The 20,026-nt window shown below is 57.2% G+C and overlaps 1 protein-coding gene across 1 annotated transcript in view; it reads left to right on the forward strand.

Annotated features, from left to right (window-relative positions):
- The first annotated feature begins 11,102 nt into the window (after positions 1 to 11,102).
- Positions 11,103 to 20,026, forward strand: part of DYNC1H1 (dynein cytoplasmic 1 heavy chain 1) — a 65,645-nt gene continuing 56,721 nt past the window's right edge. The window contains exons 1-2 of the mRNA XM_089322660.1: positions 11,103 to 11,570; positions 19,516 to 19,603. Of these exons, the coding sequence (XP_089178786.1) occupies positions 11,312 to 11,570; positions 19,516 to 19,603 (347 nt within the window). The 5' untranslated portion in view covers positions 11,103 to 11,311. The remainder of the gene's footprint in view (positions 11,571 to 19,515; positions 19,604 to 20,026) is intronic.

The following is a 20,026-nucleotide window of genomic DNA, read 5'->3' on the forward strand; positions in this document are numbered from 1 at the left end:
AGGTAGGTTGAGAGTGCCCCTCTGCTGGTCCATTCCCTGAATGCCTGCAGCAGATAGGGTGAGGAGTGGGCAAAGCCAGGAGCCCAGAACCCACTCCAGGCCTCAGACGTAGGCGGCAGGAACCCAAGGACTTGAGCCATCTTCACTGCTCCCCGGAGTCGGCACCACTGAAGAGCCAGGAGCCAGGATCAAACCCAAATACTGGGTTGTGGGCCGTGGCAGACCTAACCAGAATCTTCACTGCTGGGCCAAGCACACGCCCCAAGCTGTTCATGTTTAAGGTCTTAGAACCATCGTAATGTTTCCCGGGATTGCTTTTTCCTCCTCACGTGTCCAGTGTTGTTTCGTTTTGTTTTGTTTTGTTTTGTTTTGTTTTGTTTTTCATTTGACAGGCAGAGTTAGACAGTGAGAGAGAGAGACAGAGAGAAAAGCCTTCCGCTGGTTCACCCCCCAAATGGCCGCCATGGCCAGAGCTACAATGATCCGAAGCCAGGAGCCAGGTGCTTCCTCCTGGTCTCCCACACAGGTGCAGGGCCCAAGCACTTGAGCCATCCTCCACTGTACTCCCAGGCCACAGCAGAGAGCTGGACTGGAAGAGGGGCAACCAGGACTAGAACCTGGCGCCCATATGGGATGCCGGCACTACAGGCGGAGGAATAACCAAGCAAGCCACGGCGCCGACCCCAGTTTGTTTGTTTTTTTTTTTTTGTTTTAAGAGATATTTTATTTATTTGAAAGACAAAGTTACAGAGAGAAGTAGAGACAGAGAGAGGTCTTCTGTCCCAAATGGCCACAACGGCCAGAGCTGAGCCGATCGGAAGTCAGGAGCTTCCAACGACTTGGGCCATCCCCATTTCCCCGGCGCATTAGCAAGGAGCTGAATCAGAAGTGGAGCAGCCAGGACTCCAGCCAGCACCTGTATGGGATGCTGGCGCTGGGGCAGGGGGTTTTAACCTGCTGTACAGTACTGGCCCCACATGTCCATTTTCTAAAAAATGTTTTATTCGGACAAAATTCTCATTGCATAAAATCCACCACTTGAGCCACTTGAACGTGCTTAGTATGTGTTAGTGTCTGCACGGTGCTGGCCGCCCACGGCCGCCCGGGGCTGGGGTCGCTCTGCACGGCTGCGGCTTGCCATGGCCGCTTTGACAGACCTGCCTCGCCAGGCAGAGCAAGAACTGCCTGTGTGTGCTTCAACCAGGGGGAGTCTCAGCTGCTCCACAGCCCAGCTGTGTCACTTCGAGCTGGGTGTGAACCCTCCGAGACTGATTTTCTGTCCTTTAAGTCTATGCTAATCACCCATTTACGCGCTCGTCACATACTCACGGAGCCCTGGATCTGTGCTGAGCCCTGTTCTGGGAGTGAAGGGTCACCTGACCTTGGGCTAACAGTGTGCATCTCTCAGCAAGACGAGGAGCCAGCTGGGGCTGATGGACCATAGTGGGTTAATCCAAAGCCTGCGGTGCTGGCATCCCAAATGGAAGCTGGTTTGAGTCTCAGCTGCTCCACTTCGGATCCAGCTCCCTGCTAATACACCTGAGAAAGCAGAGAAAGATGGCTTAAGTGCTTGGGCCCCTGCACCCACGTGGGAGACCCGGGGGAAGCTCCTGGCTCCTGGCTTTGGATCAGCGCAGCTCCGGCCGTTGTGGCCATCTGGGGAGTGTACCAGTGGATAGAAGACCTCTCTCTCTCTCACTCTCTCTGCCTCTCCTTCTCTCTGTGTAACTCTGACTTTCAAATAAATAAATAAATCTTAAAAAAAAAAAAGAGAGAGAGAGAGAGAGGCCTTCTACTCGCTGGTTCACTCCCTAATTGGCTGCAACAGCCAGAGCTGTGCTGATCGGAAGCCAGGAGCCTAGAGCTCCTGAGTCTCCCACACGGTGCAGGAGCCCAAGGACTTGAGCCATCTTCTACTGCTTTCCCAAGCCAAAGCAGAGAGCTTAGTCTGAAGTGGAACAGCTGGGACTTGAACCGGTGCCCATATGGGATGCCAGCACTGCAGGCAGTGGCTTTACCTGCTACACCACAGTGTTGGCCCATAAATAAAATCTTTTATAAAAAAAAAAAATTGCTTGAGAATCAACACTGTAGCATAGCGGCCTGTGGTGCCAGCATCCCATCTGGGTGCCAGCGGGGGTCCCAGCTGCTCCACTTCCAGTCTGACTCCCTGCTGGTGCACTTGGGAGAACAGCAGAGGATAGCCAAGTCCTTGGGCCCCTGCACCCATGTGGAGACCCAGAAGAGGCTCCTGGCTTCAGATTGCCCCAGCTCCGGCCATCATGGCCAGGTGGGGCATGAGCCAGTGGGCGGAAGATACCTCTCTAACTCTGCCTTTCAAATAAATTTAAAAAAAGAGTAAAATGTAGTGTGTGTGTGTGGAGAGAGAGAGAGAGAGAGAGAGAGAGTAATACTGTTTTTAAAAAATTAAAAATTTTACCATACTTGTTAATTTAATTGATAAAATTTTTTACTATTTATTTGTTTATTTGAGAGAGTTACAGAGAGAGGGAGAGGTTGTGCATCCACTGATTCACCCCCCAAATGGCTGCAACAGCCAGAGCTGAGCCCATCCAAAGCCAGAAGCTAGGAGCTTCTTTGGGGTCTCCCGCATGGGTGTGGGTGCAGGAACCCAAGCACTTGGGCCATCTTCCACTGCTACGCAGGCCATTAGCAGAGAGCTGGATTAGAAGTGGAGGATGCCCACATGCCAGCCCTGCAGGCGGAAGCTTAGCCTGCTGCACCCCCGCAGTGGCTCCCTGGATACAATTTCAACAAAGAAATTACCAACTGGCTACACTTTAGAAGTTTTCTGGGAGGTTGCATGAAGATGTGGTCAACATTTTTTTTTTAAGGTAGGAGACAATGAAACCAAAATGAGGGAGAGGAGAAACATGAAGAGAAACAAGCAGGAAAAAGGCAAAGGGAAGAAAAAATAGGAAGAATACTAAGGGTGGAGTGAGGAACAAAATTGTAAAAAAAAAAAAAAAAAACTAGAAGGAAAGCAAGAGGGAGAAAGAAGCAGGAAACAGACGAGCAAGAAAGGAAAGTGAAGGAGAAGAGAGAAATGAATGAGGCAGAGCAGACAGGTCAGCACTTCTCACAGAGACCGGGGCCGGCGCTGGCACGGGGTCAGGTGGCCACCTGTGACGCCGGGGTCTCACGGATGCAGGTGCTCCTATTTTATATATGCAATATATGTAAATAGAAACTTTATATAACATACAGATGTTTTTAAGGCAGAGTTACAGAGAAGCAGAGAGAGAGGTCTCCCATCTGCTGGTTCACTCCGCAGATGGCTCAAGGGCTGCGCTGAGCCGATCCGAAGCCAGGAGCTTCTTCCAGGTCTCCCGCAGGGGCGCCGGCCAAGGACTTGGGTCACCTCCCCTGCCTTCCCAGGCCATCGGAAGGAAGTCGGACCAGACGTGGAGCAGCCAGGACCCAAACCAGCACCACTTGGGATGGAAGATCTCTCTCTCTCCCTCTTGCTCTTAGTAATTCTGCCTTAAAGAAAAAAAAATTGCTTGAAGCTGGGAGTCATTATTATTGAGAGCCTGCTGTCTTAATTTAAAACGTGTATAAAAGGATGCTCACGCATTTGCCAGTTGTGCTTGGCACACAGCTTCTTCCAGCCCTCCCTTCACCCACATTCTATTCAGAGAGAATGGAAACTCAGAATACCACATTTCTCAGGCTCTTATCACTGTGGCCCTGTTAAAAATCAGGTTTGCCGGAGCCGGTGCTGTGGCACTGTGGGTTAAGCCACAGCTATGATGCCGGCATCCCACCCGAGCGCGTGCCAAAGCCCCAGCTGCTGCACGGCTGATACAGCCTGGGAAGATAGTGGGAGATGGCCTCAGTGCCCGAGCCCCGCTACCCGCGTGGGAGACGCACGACGGACTTCAGGCTCCTGCCGTGGCCTCGCCCAGCCCTGCCTGTTGCTGCTGTTTTTAATGGAAGATTCCTCTCTCTCTCTCTCTCTCTCTCTCTCTCTCTCTCTCTCTCTCTCTCTCGCAGCCTTTCAAATAAAAATCTTTAAGAAATTAGGTTTTTCCAATTAAAGGCACAGCCAGCTTTGGGAGGTGATCTTTCCAGAGATCCGGTGGACAGATGGGCACTGGCAGAGCCTGGACCCACGTCCTCCTGCTTGGTCACCTGTTTAGTGGTGTGAGTGACTGGACAGGAGCAGTACCCTGACATCATGACAGCGGTGGGGGTGGGGCCTTGAAGCACCTGTGTCTGCCCTGCTAATCTTTCCCGCAGTCTTGTAAGCACCTAATTCCCTGTATTAAATCCCTTTCTACTTGAAATACCAAGAGTGCTTTGTTGGGTCCCTGAATCCAAATGACCCAACAACCATCTTTGAAATACAACCCAGGGGCCAGTGCTGTGGGGCAGTGGGTTAAAGCCCTGGCCTGCAGCAGCAGCATCCCATGTGGGCGCTGGTTCGAGACCTGGCTGCTTCTCTTCCAATCCAGCTCTCTGCTGTGGCCTGGGAAAGCAGTAGAGGATAGCCCAAGTGCTTAGGCCCCTGCACCCGCATGGGAGACCTGGAAGAAGCTCCTGGCTCCTGGCTTCAGATTGGCCCAGCTCCAGCCATTGCAGCCATTTGGGGAGTGAACCAGGAAATGGAAGATTCTCTCTCCCTGCTCTGCCTTTCTGATAAATAAATCAGTCTTTCCCGGCACACCCCTGTGGCAGTCCCGGAAGAGGAGCGAGGACTGAAGGACACTGGGGGAGCGTCCCTCTGGGGTCTGACTCCCCAGCAACCTGGCAGCGCTCTGTGACGACTTCCCTCTCCAGTCCCCCCAAAGAATTCCACTCTGTTTTCATGGAAGCGGCTCTTTTTGCATCCATATTCCGTTGACTTACAGGAAATTGGACTACATGATAAGCACAACTAGCAGAAGCTGGAAATTAGCACAGTGACTTGAGCACACCATAGGGTGATCAGGCAGGGAACGCTTGCAGACAGACCGTCGGGGGCTGGCGCTGTGGCGCAGTGAGGTCAAAGCCACAGCCTGCAGAACTGGCATCCCATATGGGTGCAGGTTCAAGTCCCAGCTGCTCCACTTCCAACCCAGCTCCCTGCTAATGCGCCTGGGAGAGCAGCCAAAGGTGGCTCAAGTGCTTGGGCCCCTGCACCCAGGTGGGAGACCCAGAAGAAGCTCCCGGCTCCTGGCTCCTGGCTCCTGCCTGGCCCAGCCCTGGCTCTATCTGGGGAGTGAGCCAGCAGATGGAAGTCCTCTCGCTCTCTAACTCTGCACTCCTGTACCCCGCAGATTCTGTGTGTGGCCCAGACAGTGTAACTGCAGGGTTTGCATTTCTCCTTGACCCACTTGACGTCATCCTTGGCTGCATGAGCTGGTTCGAGCAGGGACAGCCGAGCACAGGCGGCACACGTCACTGCCAAGCAGACGCGGAAGGGCCAGCAAGCATTCTCCGCGCAGGCCACCTCCTTCTGGCATACACCGGGCATCCCCTCTGACCCCAGCTGCCCCACCGGTCCAGGCCTCTGAATGAGCTGTCCCAGAACAAAGCTTCAGACAACCCTCGGTGAAGATACAGCAGGAATGAGCCCTTGTGGTTGCGGGCTGGGGTCTGAGCACAACATGGCCCTCCTGGTGGACATGGGGACCCTCGAGGTCCCTGCTGTCCTGAGTGGGGGTTCCCTGTGCTGTCGTGGGTGGGTGTTCCCTGTGCTGTCGTGGGCAGGTGTTCCCTGTGCTGTCGTGGGCGGGTGTTCCCTGTGCTGTCGTGGGTGGGGGTTCCCTGTGCTGTCCTGGGCAGGTGTTCCCTGTGCTGTCCTGGGTGGGCGGGTGTTCCCTGCGCTGTCGTGGGCGGGTGTTCCCTGTGCTGTCCTGGGCAGGTGTTCCCTGTGCTGTCCTGGGTGGGCGGGTGTTCCCTGCGCTGTCGTGGGCGGGTGTTCCCTGTGCTGTCCTGGGCAGGTGTTCCCTGTGCTGTCCTGGGTGGGCGGGTGTTCCCTGTGCTGTCGTGGGCGGGTGTTCCCTGTGCTGTCGTGGGTGGGTGTTCCCTGCGCTGTCCTGGGTGGGGGTTCCCTGTGCTGTCCTGGGCAGGTGTTCCCTGTGCTGTCGTGGGCGGGTGTTCCCTGTGCTGTCCTGGGTAGGGGTTCCCTGTGCTGTCCTGGACAGGTGTTCCCTGTGCTGTCGTGGGTGGGTGTTCCCTGTGCTGTCGTGGGTGGGTGTTCCCTGCGCTGTCGTGGGCGGGTGTTCCCTGTGCTGTCCTGGGCAGGTGTTCCCTGTGCTGTCGTGGGCAGGTGTTCCCTGTGCTGTCGTGGGCGGGGGTTCCCTGTGCTGTCATGGGTGGGGGTTCCCTGCGCTGTCGTGGGTGGGGGTTCCCTCTGCTGGGCTCTGGCAAAGATCACAAGTGAAGCCTGCACCACGCAGAACTTCCCTCGCTGGGACAGAGATGGGGCAGAGGCCGGGGCAGAGACCTGCCTCCATCTGCAGGCGGACGGGGAGCGAGCCCTGAGCACATGCTCTGAGATGCACGAGAATCCTGAGTCCCGGGCTCAGACGCAGACGCGGCGCGGGACAGCAGCGGAGACAGGGCTTCGCGCCAGCGAGCCAGGGTGCCCGTCCCACCCCGGGACTGCAGGGGAGCAGTTCTGGGCCGAGCCCCGCACCCTGCGTGAGGAACGCTGCTCGTCTGGGAACTTCAGGGCTGTGTGACCACAGGGAGCCGTCCTTCGGCTGCGGGATCAGCGGCCAGAGCCCCCGCCCGACCCGGCCTTAAGAGGGCCCTGGCCTGGTGGTTGGGCCGCCACTCCGCTGTGCTGCCGCTGCGACGGGCACCCAGAAGCCGCTGGTTTTGCGCATCCATCGCTGTGTGGGGAAGGATCACTCGACGCCTGCAGCAGGCAGCCTGTAGTAGGGGCCTGCTCAGCGATCTGCCAGAGGCTACGTCCCCTTAAGTTCTTACCTGAGGGGGAGAGAGACAGCTGCCGTCCCCTGATTGCTCCCCCAAGTGCCTACAGTGGCTGCTCCTGGGCCAGTGCCAGAGCCAGGAGCTGGAAACTCACATGGGGAGCTGGCGCTGTGGCACAGCGGGTAAAGCCGCCGCCTGCGGCACCAGCGTCCCATATGGGCACTGCTTGGAGTCCCAGCTGTGCCACTTCCGCCCAGCTCCCTGCTAATGCGCCTCGGAAAGAAGTGGAAGATGGTCTGAGTGGTTGGGCCCCTGAGGCTCCTGGCCCCTGGCTCCAGACAGCCGCGCTATAGCTCTTGTGGCCATTTGGAGAGAGAGATGGAAAAGTCCTTCTCTCTCCCCCCTCCCTCACTGCTTCTCCCTTTCAAATAAACTTTTTTTGGCGGGGGGGGACAGGCAGAGTGGACAGAGAGAGAGACAGAGAGAAAGGTCTTCCTTTGCCGTTGGTTCACCCTCCAATGGCCGCCGCGGCCGGCGCACCGCGCTGATCCGAAGCCAGGAGCCAGGTGCTTCTCCTGGTCTCCCATGTGGGTTCAGGGCCCAAGCACTTGGGCCATCCTCCACTGCCCTCCCGGGCCACAGCAGAGAGCTGGCCTGGAAGAGGGGCAACCGGGACAGAATCCGGCGCCCCGACCGGGACTAGAACCCGGTGTGCCGGCGCCGCAAGGCGGAGGATTAGCCTAGTGAGCCGCAGCGCCGGCCCTAAATAAACTATTTTTAAAAATAAACTCAGCCCGGGTCTCACCTGTGGGTGGCAGGGACCCAACCACTTGAGCGTCACTGCTGCCTCCCAGGGTGCACATCGTCAGGGAGGGCAGCCCAGGCGCTCCACGCACCCAGGCTGGCGCCCAACCACCAGGCCAGGGCCCCCTTTACCAGGCCAGGGCGGGGGCTCTGGCCGCTCATCCCGCAGCCGAAGGACGGCTCCCTGCGGTCACACAGCCCCGAAGTTCCCGGACGAGCAGCTTCCTCACGCAGGGTGCGGGGCTGGGCCCAGAGCTGCTCCCCGCGGTCCCGGGGCGGGACGGGCACCCTGGCTCCTGGGGCTCCGCCCTGTCTCCGCTGCTGTCCCGCGCCGCGTCTGCGTCTGAGCCCGGGACCCACGTCCCAGGACAGCAGCCTCTGGAGCTAGCGTCCCTACCCCGCGTCCCTGCTCCGTGCGCGGCCACTCTGCAAGGACGCTGTTTCCACCTCGTGTGCGGTCCACGGGTGCCTGCGGTGACCTCCCGGCCCCGAGCGGCTGCACCACAGTGCGGAGCCTGGCGGCGACAAAGAAAAGCGCCGTGGCCGCCACTGCAGCCTGGATGGAGGCCGACTGCAGGTGCCTGGGGAGAACAGGGTTCGGCACCCGCGCGGGGGCAGCAGGGTGCCTGTCTCGCGTCTGTAACGCTGGAGTAGGCTGTGCGGCTCTCCACAAACCCGCTTCGCAGGGCTTGGTCACTGGGTTGCTGCGGGACGCCCGGTGCGGGGTCCCCCACGCGGGAAGTTCTCTGCCCACTCGCTCCTTCCGGGACGGTTCTTCCACAGTCCCCGCCCCCATGGAGCACTCCAGTCGGTGACAAGGACAGTTAATGAGTTAATGGGGTGGGCGCTGCGGTGCGGCAGGTGAGGCGAGCGGTGATGCCCGCATCCCGCATCGGAGCGCCTGGTTCGAGCTCCGGCGACTCCCCTTCCACGCCAGCTTCCTGATAGTTCAAGCCCTTGAGCCCCTGCCACCCACACGGGTGACCCTGAGTCCCTGGCTCCTGGCTTGCGCCTGGCTCAGCCCCGGGTGTTGCAGGCATTTGACGAGTGAATCTACGGATGAAAGATCTCTGCCACTCTGCCTTTCAATAAATCAATCTCAGGAAAAACAAATAGGTGTCACGCACAGAAAAGCGCTCCAAAGCCAAGCACAGCAAGCGGGGAGCGCGGCGGGGGCCGTGTCAGCTTGGGCTGGATGTCGGCGGCCAGAACCCGGGGACAGCGGGGTAGCTGGGGGGTCCCGGGAGGGAAGGGGTCACACCGCACCAGCGGTCTCGGCGGCGCGCACAGGCGGGCTGCGGTCGGAGGAGGCCCCAGGCAGAGCCCGAGCGGGTGGTGAGGGGCCGCCCGTGGCCCCCGTCTGCAACCGGTGACCTTGGCCAGCCCGCCGGCGCCTCGGGGACCGACGGGCCGGGGGACGGCCCCAGGGCGCATGCGCGCGCGCTCCGCGTCGCCTCCCCCGCCCCGCCGCTCCCCGCCACGCCGCGGCTCGCGAGTCTCGTAGGTTCGCCGCGGAGCCTTCGGGTCCAGGCCGCGAGGCCGGGACGGCGCGGGACGCTGGACCGACTTCCCAGCGGGGCGCCCCGGGCTTCCCGGCCGCCGTGGCAGTGCCCCGGCCGAACCCGCGGGGGCCCCTGCTCCGGGAGCCCCTGGGATGAATGAGTGACGGGCCCAGCGTGGGACGGGAGCGGAGAGGACGCGGCGGAGCTGCGCCTGCCGGGGCCTCCCTGAGGGGCCCGGTGCTGCGCGGGCTCGGGAGACGGCGCTGGGCGCCGGCCCGGTCTGCAGGAGCCGCCCATGTGCTGTCCCCAGAGCGCTGGGGGCTCCCGAAGGACACGGGTGCGCGGCAGCCGCGGCGCCGTCCCCCGCGCCGGCGCGCTCTCCGGTCCCCCGCCCCCTCCACCGAGGAGGCAGAACGGGGGCAGCCCGGGCTGTGGTGGGGCCCGAGGAGGAAGCTGCCGACCCCTGGGACCGCCCCCGCCCCCTTGCACAGCGCCCTGCGGACCCACGTCATCTCGGCCGTTCTTATGCACCGAGTGGCAGCCAACCTCTAGGAAACCAAAGCAAGCGTGTTCGGTCACGGCGAATCCTCGTCCGGGCTCCTCCAGGGCGGCCGCTTACGGTGACCTTTCAGCGTTGAGCCTGTGGTGGACAGGGCGGCCTCCGCCTCGCCCGGCGCCGGGCTGCAGATGTCCCCTGGGTGCTGACTCACGGTGCAGCTGGCACAGCCTCTGCACCGGGTCCCTGTAGGCTCGGAGCCGTCTGTGGTGCATGGCCGACTCGGAGACCACTGACCTGCCCCTGGAAGTCCCTGTCCCTACCCCTGAGGAGTATATGGGGAGGGCGCCCACCTAGCGGGAAGTGAGCCCGGGTGGGAGTCACTCCTGCTGTGACCACAGCACGTTCGCTTTATCCCTCCCCCCATCATTACACAGGATACAGCGATGGCGGGTGGGAGATAGGGTATTAAACTGTCCCCTCCTCCGTAAAGGAAGAATCATCTGAGTAGTGTCTTCCAACAACCTCTGGGGCCCGGCATCAGGTAACTGTGCAGGCCATAAGCATAGTGTGGGTTTCACAGTTTTCCAAAGATGATTTGGGAGAATGAAATCATACCATCATCATTGCACCAATCAGGACGCAGCTCTCTGACTGCACTTTGATACAAAAAAAAAAAAAAAGCAGCCTTTGGTTTCCCCCACTCTGCCCAATTTAAGAAGCAAGGTTGAAGTGTGTGAGCTTTCACAGGCCAGTTATTGCCACTTGGAAGAAGCCACCATCTGAGACGCCCGGGCTGGGCAGCCTGGGTTCTAGCCCTCCTGCAGGCTTGGTGTCGGGAGGAGGTGGTGGTGGTCAGCTTTGTACAGACCCGCAGAAGGGCAGCCCCGGCTGCCGCAGGAGCGCGCCCGTGTAGGTCTCCCTGCCGGCCCTCACAGCATCCTTGGGGGGGGGGGGGGAATGACTGTGTCGCAAGGAGCCAGGACCTGTCACAGCGTGGCTGTCCCCACCCCTGCTTCCACCTTGCACCGCCCTGCACCCTCAGGCCCCTCTGCCTGTGTACAGGCGCCATCCCCCGCTGGGAATGCCCCCTAGCGAGGCCCCCGGCTGGACACTGCTCTCGGGCTCGGAACAGTGCTGAGCACCCTTCCATCATTCAGTTTATGCGGGTTTCTAGGGCTCTGTGTCATTCTCTGCGTCCACATCGGCGCACACGGCGGATGCGGTTCCCGATCACCGCGCACGGACAGCGTGACCAAGTCCAGCCGCATCCTCAGGGCTCGCCTCGCTGGGATGCGGGCCCCGCCCAGGGCACGGACTACGAGTCCCAGCGGGCTCCGCGGCGGAGGCCCCGCCTCCCGCGCGGCGTCGTGACGTCAGGGGCGCGAGCGGGCGCCGGTGGCTGCGGCGGAGGGCGGGGCGGGGCCGGCGGGCGGCGGCTGCCTTTAGGGCGGAGCCGGCGGCAGCTCCCCTCAGTCGGCCGCGGCTAGCGGACGACCCGGCTTCCGGCGGCCGTTTCTCTCTCTCTTTCTCTCTCTCTCTCTCTATCCGTCTCGCCCGGTCTCGCGCGCGGAGTCGCGGCCGCCTTCTCAGCGCTGCCCGCAGGCCCGAGCGCGGCGCCATGTCGGAGCCCGGGGGCGGCGGCGGCGGCGAGGACGGCTCGGCCGGCCTGGAGGTGTCGGCCGTGCAGAATGTGGCCGACGTGTCGGTGCTGCAGAAGCACCTGCGCAAGCTGGTGCCGCTGCTGCTGGAGGACGGCGGCGAGGCGCCCGCGGCGCTGGAGGCGGCGCTGGAGGAGAAGAGCGCCCTGGAGCAGATGCGCAAGTTCCTGTCGGACCCGCAGGTCCACACGGTGCTGGTGGAGCGCTCCACCCTCAAAGGTGCGGGTGCGGGTGCGGGGCGGCGCCCTGCGGGCCTCGCCCCACTCGCGGTCCGGGGGCCGCCCGGCCTTGCGTCCCCCCGAGACAATGGGCCCGCTTTGTCTGCGCGGGCCTCCCAAGATGGCCGAGCTGGGTGGAGACAGCGGCGGCCGGCCGGGCCGGGCGGAGGCCGCATCCCTGCCTCGGTGTCGCGGTTTCGTTTTGGGCCGGCCGCGGCGCTCACGCGCTCCCCCGCATCCCCCCATCCCCCGCATCCCCCGCGGCGGCCCGTACCCCGGTGTGCGGCTCCTGGCCGGCTGTCGCGGGGTCGCCCGGGGTGTGTCACGCGTGGCCGGGCCCCGCGTTGCAGGTGGAGGCCGCGGGGAGTCGGTGCGGGGGTGCTGCCTGGGCGTGGCACCTGCGCGGGGGCGGGGGCTGCCCGCACGTGTTCCCGGCCGGGCCGGGGGCTGCGGAAGCCGCGGGGCGAGCCCGGCCCGGCGCGCTCTCCGGGTCCGATAGTTCGTTCCTCTCCGCGGCTGTGCGTGCTCAGATCCACGCGCCGTGCTGCGCGCACATGAGCCCTGCGGACGGGGCTTGCCGGGCTGGGGGCCGGGGGCCGGGGACCGGGGGCTTAGGTGTTCCTACGGGAAACCAAGCGTTGAAAACGTCGGCTCGCAGAGGACGAAGTCACCCGGAGTCCTTTGACCCAGATAGCACTGTCAGCGTTTGGGCTCCTGAGGTCATTTTTAATGAAGTAAATTTAAAAAAGAATCAGAGTTCCATTTTGAGTGTTTTGACTGTGGGCGACTTTAATCGACGGTTTCTGTATTGAAGTCAGTGACTGCGTCTTAACCGCGGCCACAGTGCTTTTTGGGGGGCGGGGATTGCCGGTTTTGTTCTTCGCTCCTGCAGGATGACCGGAAATTCACCTTTCTCAGTCGTTCTAAATTCCGCTTCGCCGCAGTGCAGGGAGGAGAAGCGTCTCCCCGGGGGTCACTGTCCAGGGCACAGCATCTCTGTCTAACTTTGAGCACGGTGCAGACCCGGCAGCCAGGCTCGCCCATCATGACTTGCACTTTTGGAAGCTGACTGAGCAGTCACGACCTAAAATCCCAACCCCACCGCGTTCCTGTGCTTGCACAGACCTCTGATGCATTTCTGACAATCCACCCGTCTGGGCTGCGCTTCTTCACATGCGACTAAAGAATCATTTAAACTTTTGACACACATTTTACATATTTATGGGGGAGCATGTGATGCCTGATGTCTACTCAGGATACGCGTATCTGTTTATTCAAACTCATGATACGATGAAAGCGTTCAAAACCTTTCCATCTTGTTTTAAAGTACTATTCAATGAGGTTTTTAAAGATTTTGTTTATTTATTTATTTGCGAGGTAGAGTTACAGACAGTGAGAGGGAGAGACAGAGAGAGAGAGGTCTTCCATCTGGTGGTTCACTTCCCAGGTGGCCGCAATGGCCAGAGCTGCGCCGATCCGAAGCCAGGAGCCAGGAGCTTCTTCCAGGTCTCCCATGTGGGTGCAGGGGCCCAAGGACTTGGGCCATCCTCTGTCATTTTCCCAGGCCACAGCAGAGAGCTGGATGGGAAGTGGAGCAGCTGGGACTCAAACTGGTGCCCATATGGGATGCCGGTGCTTCAGGCCAGGGCACTAACCCACTGCACCACAGCGCCAGCCCCTTTTTTTAAAAGATTTATTTATTTATTTGGAAAGCAGAGTTACAGAGAGGCAGAGAGAGAGAGAGAGAGAGGTCTGGTTCACTCCCCAGATGGCTGTAATAGCCAGAGCTGTGCCAATCTGAAGCCAGGAGCTTCTTCTGGGTCTCCCACGCAGGTACGGGGCCCAAACACTTGGGCCATCTTCTACTGCTCTCTCAGGCCATAGCAGAGAGCTGGATCGGAAGTGGAGCGGCCAGGACTTGAACCGGCGCCCATATGAGTTGCCGACAACTCAGCACAGGCCCCACCACTACTTCTTACTCCTGACTGTAACTTAGTATCTCTTAGTCACTGTTCCTTATCCTTCCCCTGTGCGCTCCAGCCTCTGTTAACCACCACTGTAGTTTTTCTTTTAAGATTTACTTATTTATTTGAAAGGCAGAGCAACTAAAAGGGATAGAGATCTTCCATCCGTTGGTTCACTCCCCAGAGAGCAGACAGCCAGAGCCGGGCCAGGCTGAAGCCAGGAGCCAGGAACTCCATCCAGGTCTCCCACATGAGTGGCAGGGCCAAGTCCTTGAGCCTCATCCACTGCCTTCCCAGGTACTTTAGTAGGAAACTGAGCAGCTGGGACTTGAACTGGCGCTCTGATATGGGACACTGGTGTCGCAACAATGGCTTAACCTGCTGCACCGCGGCCCCAGCCTCCCAGTTGTGGTCAGTGGTCTCGCCAGTCTTATTAGCATCCTGGCTACACAGAGACAGTTAATACTGCAGAGAGCACCCACATGGTTTAGCCTGGACTGCACATGAATTTACATGATTTATTAAATGAACAGAGAAATTGCTTTTATCTGTTGCTATGCCTGTGTGTGTGTGTGGTGTGTGTGTGTGAAGAAGCTTCCAAACACTTGTAATTGAATACAGAAGCATTATTTTTTATGAAGCCATAAATGTGAATATGAATTTTTTTTAAGATTTTGAGAGAGAGAGTTAAAGACAGAGAACGAGAGAGACAGAAAGGTCTTCCACCTGCTGGTTCACTCCCCAAATGGCTGCAACAACCAGTGCTGGGGTCAGGCCAGAGCCAGGAGCCAGGAGCTTCTTCCAGGTCTCCCTTGTGGGTGCAGGGGCCCAAGGACTTGGGCCATCCTCCACTGCTTTCCCAGGAGCATTAGCAGGGAGCTGGATCAGAAGCTGAGCATCAGGGAAATGAAATGGCACCCATGTAGGGATGCTGGCATTGCAGGTGGCGGCTTTATCCGCTACACCACAGTGCCAGCTCCCACGTATGTGTTGTTTACGCAGCTCCCAGCCAGCTACAAACTTTTTTGTTCAAGTGTGGCATTCTCAAAGTCTGGAATAAAGGAGGTGAATTTCACAGCTGACATTGCCAGTGGAGAGCCAGTAGGGAAGGGGCTATTAAACTCGAGCTCCTCATTTTAAAGAGAAATCTTCCTGGAGTTCTGACTTGGACATTATTTGGTGTCACAGTGTACCCTTAAAATTGTGGCCACATACATGCTCACTCCATGCCAGGACATTCGGTAGCACTCGCTGGTGAAGCACCGTTCTGTCGCGTCTTGCCCTGGTGCAGGGCGGTGTGGCGGGGTAGCAATGGCTGGGGCCTTGTCTGTGCTCTGCGGCTCCATGGTAGCCAGGCCGAGGTCAGGTGGCCGGGTTGGGGGGGTGTTAGTGCCTTGGAGCCAACATAGTAGCTGTCTTTGACGAGTGTGTAAGCTCAGAATTCTAGTTTCCCCCTAGAGAGAGCGTGGGGGCCGGCCTCCTCCTGGTTAGTGCAGGGGTGCCGGGACTGGAATGTGGCCGAACACCAGAGGTTTGTGTGACTCAGCGTTCTGGAGGTAGAGCACTCTGGCAAGTGCTGCAGGGTTTTGTTAAATTTGTCTGAGGAAATGATTTTCCTGAAGGTGAAGAAATGTAGCAGATTGATGACTAAACGCATAGGATCCAGTTCTGGCCTTTGCCTGGCGCCCGGATGGTTAATGAAGTGGCTTCTGGGTCCACAGGGGGAGTTTTCCACTAAACCGTCTTGCTGCTTAGAGCGGCAGGCAGGAGTCCACGCAGCGGGCTCCCGCAGTCCCACGCTGTCACCCTCTGTGGGACAGACCAGCCTGCAGTGACATAAACTTGAATGTGCAGTGTAGCATAGTAAAGGAATGTAGGGACAGCACACTGGAAACAGTAGCCGTGAACTGTGAAGTGGATGGGAGCCATCTCCTGGCACTGCAGAGAGGGATTCAGGTTGGGAACAGCAGGAGAGGTTTAGTCCCGGCTTTCGTGAATGAGGAAGTCAAAACCCCAGGACTTTAAGACCCAGTTGGGGAAAGGATGTTTTAAGGAAGATTCTGAATCTGCAATTTTCTAGCATCCAGTTATAATGGGAGTATAGGGGCCAGTGTTTTGGCACAGCAAACTTTTAAAAAAATTATTTACTTATATGAAAGGCAGAGTTGCGGTGGGGAGGGATCATCCATTCATTAGTTCGCTCTCCAAGTGGCTGCGACGGCCTGGGCTGGGTCAGGCTGAAGCCAGGAATCAGGAGCTCCATGCAGGTCTTCCATGTGCAGGGGCCTAAGCACTTGAGCCATCTGCCACTACTTTTCCAAGTTGTTAGCAGGGAGCTGGAACAGAAGTGGAGCAGTGAGACACACTGGCATCCATATGGGATGCCTTTGGTGCAGGCAGGAGCTTGCTGGCCCCAATGCTATTTTTTTTTAATGCTTATTTATTTTTTCATATACTTGAAAGGCAGAGCAATGGAAAGATTGATTGATTCATTGATTGATCTTCCATCTGTTGGTTCATTCCCTGTTCCCCACTCCAAAAAACCCTACAACCACCAAGGCTGGGCAGGCTGAAGCCAGGAGCCCAGAACTCCGTCCAGATCTCCCGTGAGGGTGGCAGGGGTCCGGTCACTTGAGCCATCATCGCTACCTTCCAAGATACATTAGCAGGAAGCAGAGCCTCCAGTCTGAGATGCGGGTGTCTCAGTAAGTGGTTTAACTGCCGCCCCACATACCCACCCCGTGAACTAGTGCTAGGTCCCTTACTAACTAGGGTTTTTTTAACTCCCTATTTCTCCTCTTTTTCTGGAAATACCAAAATGAGCCCCAGTTTCACACTGCGCACAAGTACTCTCCGTGTGCCATGCTCCCTTGGTATGCAGGCAGTGTCAGTGGAGTCTTGGGCTGAGGCGAGCACGCACTTTCTCAGCGCGTTCGTAGACTTGCACCGGAGCGAGAGTGGTTGCTGCAGGAGAAGGAAAGGGTGGACGTCCAGAGACAGAAAAGGGAAAGCGAAAGCAGCCGCGTGAGCACACGGGAGGACGCGTGTGATCCCGATGGGAAAGCAATGCGGGACGTGTGTTTGGGATTGTAGAAGGGGAAGATGAGAGGTTAAGCAAGGGCCCAGAACAGGTAATTTGGTAGTGTGTAGGTGGAGGGAAATGAACGGCTGGTCCACGGGCGGGGGAAGGGAGCACTCACCCTGTGGCCGGGAGAGAGCTGCAGGGCCAGGCCACCCTCGGGCCTCACCAGAGTGCTGCGCCCCACCTCTGGCCACCACTCCCCGGACGTGGTGGAAACGTGCCCTGGTACTTAGGAGAGTGCAGGGTGCTTCTCAGGGTGACTGAACTCGATCCTGTACTTGGTTAAGCTGGACGCTCTGCTCACTCTCGGCGCCAGCCTGCCAGTCAGTGGTGTGCCGCGCCCTGCGCCAGCCTGCTAGTCAGTGGTGTGCCGCGCGCTGCGCCAGCCTGCCAGTCAGTGGTGTGCCGCACGTTCCGCCAGCCTGCCAGTCAGTGGTGTGCCCCGCGCTGCGCCAGCCTGGCAGTAGACTGACGCACTGGCTAGTGCCAAAGGCCATTCTCGAAGCTTAGACATGTATTGAACTCAGAAGTTGATCACGAAAGTGTCCAGCAGACATTGTGCTGGGTCTCAGGGACCTGCAGCGAGGACTTCTGGGCAGGTTCTCTGATTCTTTGTATTGACAGCAGCACCGGGCTGTCCGGCTACATAGTAACCGGTAACTTCACTTGAGTGGCCAAGGTGAAGCTTCTAAATACAAGAAGAGCAGCATTAGTAGCCTCTTACTAAACGTTAACAATCAAGTGTCTCTCTCCTCTGAACCATTTTTTAAAGTATTTACCAAAGCAGAGTTCCAGGTTATTGTCAGGAAGCTGTGGGCCCTTTCGGGGCAGAGCAGCGTCCCAGGCTCTGTCCTTGTAAATGGGGCAGGACAGCCTCAGCCTTGCGCCTGTGTGCGCGGAGAGGGAGTGTGCAATCAATAATGACTTGCACAAATTGTCATCAGGGAGGCGGGGCTTCCCCAGGGCCGCAGGGCAGTGTGCCTGCATTGGTGAGGTGACGTCACTGGGTGTGCCCGCCGGAGCCCAGGCAGCATTCTTCTGCATTGCAGTGTGCCGGCTGGCTGGCTCGCGGAGCTGCGGTGCCGGCTCCCTCCACCCCGTGGCACTGGGAAGCGGCTGCAGCCTCACCGCTGTGCTCAAACTGCACCTTTTGTTCCTGTGTGGTTTTGTTAGATTCTGGACCTTTATGGGGGAGGGTCGATAATTCCAAATTCACACACTATGTTTTTAGTTGTGTTGGTGATTTCCTTTGGTTGTATAATGCTGTTTTTATTTTCTATTTATCAAGTAGTGTTTTGATAACATGTTTTATAGAAACATTGAATGGAATTATGAGAAATTGAGAAAATTGAGGGGGAGGATATTTCATAACTCCACCCTAACAACTCTTTTAGTGTGAGGGTATTTTTTTTTAAACTTTAAAGCCAGCGAGTGAACTTGCAGATGGAAGATCTTGCTTTCTATCTCTCTGCCTTTCAAATAAAATGAAAATAAACAAACAAAAGTTTTATAAAACGAAATCCTGTAGGTTGTCTGGTTGAATAGCTCGCCTCTCCTCAACTGTCCGTTTTACATCTGCAACGATGACGCCCAGGGGAAGTGCATTCCAGGACCACTTAGCTGTGAGCAGTGGGACGAGCTGGGTCGCCTGCCTTGTCTGTCACCAGGAGGCCCCGATGGGAGCCAAGGTGACTGTTCCGGCGCAGAGGCCTCCTGTGCCGGGGCAGCCGCAATGGTTCAGTCAGGGCACTCAGGGTAACACCACACAGAGAGGCTGGGGGTGCTTTCTGGTCTCCCCTTAACTTTGGGGGTTTGGCTCAGCTGCCTCGCGAGGCTGTCATGCTGTCAGATTCCAGGGAGTTTTTAGTGAGTGCATGCAGTGTCATGCTGTGAGGAACCTGGCCTGCATCACACCTGGAGCAGACTGACAGGTGCTGTGGTGGAGTGAGGACAGGAAGACTGGGGAATGCCCGTCATGCCCGGGGTGTTCTGTTTGTTTTTATTTATTTACTCGAGAGGCAGAGGAGAGAGTGCTCCCATGTACTCCCCAGATGCCTACAGCGGGCCCGGGTAGGCTGGAGCCAGGAGCCCGGCTGAGTACTGAACCCAGGTGTTTTTTTTTTAGAAAGCTTTTATTTAATAAACATCAATTTCACAGGTACAGCTTTTGGATTGTAGCAGTTCTTCCCCCCATACCTGCCCTCCCACCCCTACTCCCATCCCATCGCCTACTCCCTCTCCCATCCCATTCTTCGTTAAGATTCAATCTTAATTATCTTTATATACAGAAGATCAACTCTATACTAAATAAGGATTTCAACAGTTTGCACCCACACAGACACGCAAAGTATAAAGTTCTGTTTGAAGACTAGTTTTACCATTAATACCCCCCCACCCTCGCACTGCACGTGCGATTCCTTCTCCAGAACCCAGGAATGCCAGCAGCACCTGGAAGGTGCCAGGAGATTAACCGCCTTGCCCAAGATCACACAGCAAATAAGTGACAAGGCAGGGCTAGGAAAAAACATATAGGGAAGGAAAAATAAATAGCGCCATGTCATGGGGAGGTTTACATGGATTCATTTATCTGAGAGACGAAAGACAGAGAGAGCTCCCTCTGTTCCAACTGCCTAGGCAGTTGAAGCCAACTCCCGGAAACTCAATCTGGTCTCCCATGTTGGTAGTAAGGGACTTGGCTACTTGAGCCGTCACCTGCTTCCCAGGATGTGCGTTAGCAGGAGGCGGAGCTGGGACTCGAACCCAGGCACTCTGATGTGCAGTGTGGATGTCCCAACCAGCAGCTGCGACGTGGCAGTTTAAATGTCAGAGTAGGGGTAGCAGTTGACAAATAAGAGGGTGAAATGTTGATATGAGTCTGAAGTATCTATTTTGATTTATAGAGGATGTCGGTGATGAAGGAGAAGAAGAAAAAGAATTCATTTCCTATAACATCAACATTGACATTCATTATGGGGTTAAGTCCAACAGGTGAGTAGTGTGGGTATACCATTATCTGAGATCTTGAATTTGTGAGAACAGAATTAACGTAAATCTTAACTGATCCAGATGAATAAGTTAGATTTCTGTTGTTTAAGTTCAGTATCTTTGATTTCGTGTTTTCAAATTAGGATTTCCAATTCAATGCACTGTAAATGCTGTCGTCTTTTAATTGTCACAGCATCCATCTTTATATCAGCCATTATGTACTTAACATATCTAGTGATACTCTCATGATATCTCATATCTGATCTTCATTGTTACAGATAACTAGTAAACATTCTCATGTACAGGTCTGATCTCTTTAGGATAAATCCCTAAAGATAGCATGACTAGTTCAGTGGCAAAGACCGTTAATGTTTGTGATGCATATCGCCGGACTTTCCGCCTTGTAGAAAGATTGCATCAAGTTGC

This window comes from Oryctolagus cuniculus, chromosome 20 (genome assembly GCF_051225735.1).
Source record: "Oryctolagus cuniculus isolate XC-2025 breed Fujian yellow rabbit chromosome 20, ASM5122573v1, whole genome shotgun sequence".
Classification (NCBI taxonomy): Eukaryota; Metazoa; Chordata; class Mammalia; order Lagomorpha; family Leporidae; genus Oryctolagus; species Oryctolagus cuniculus.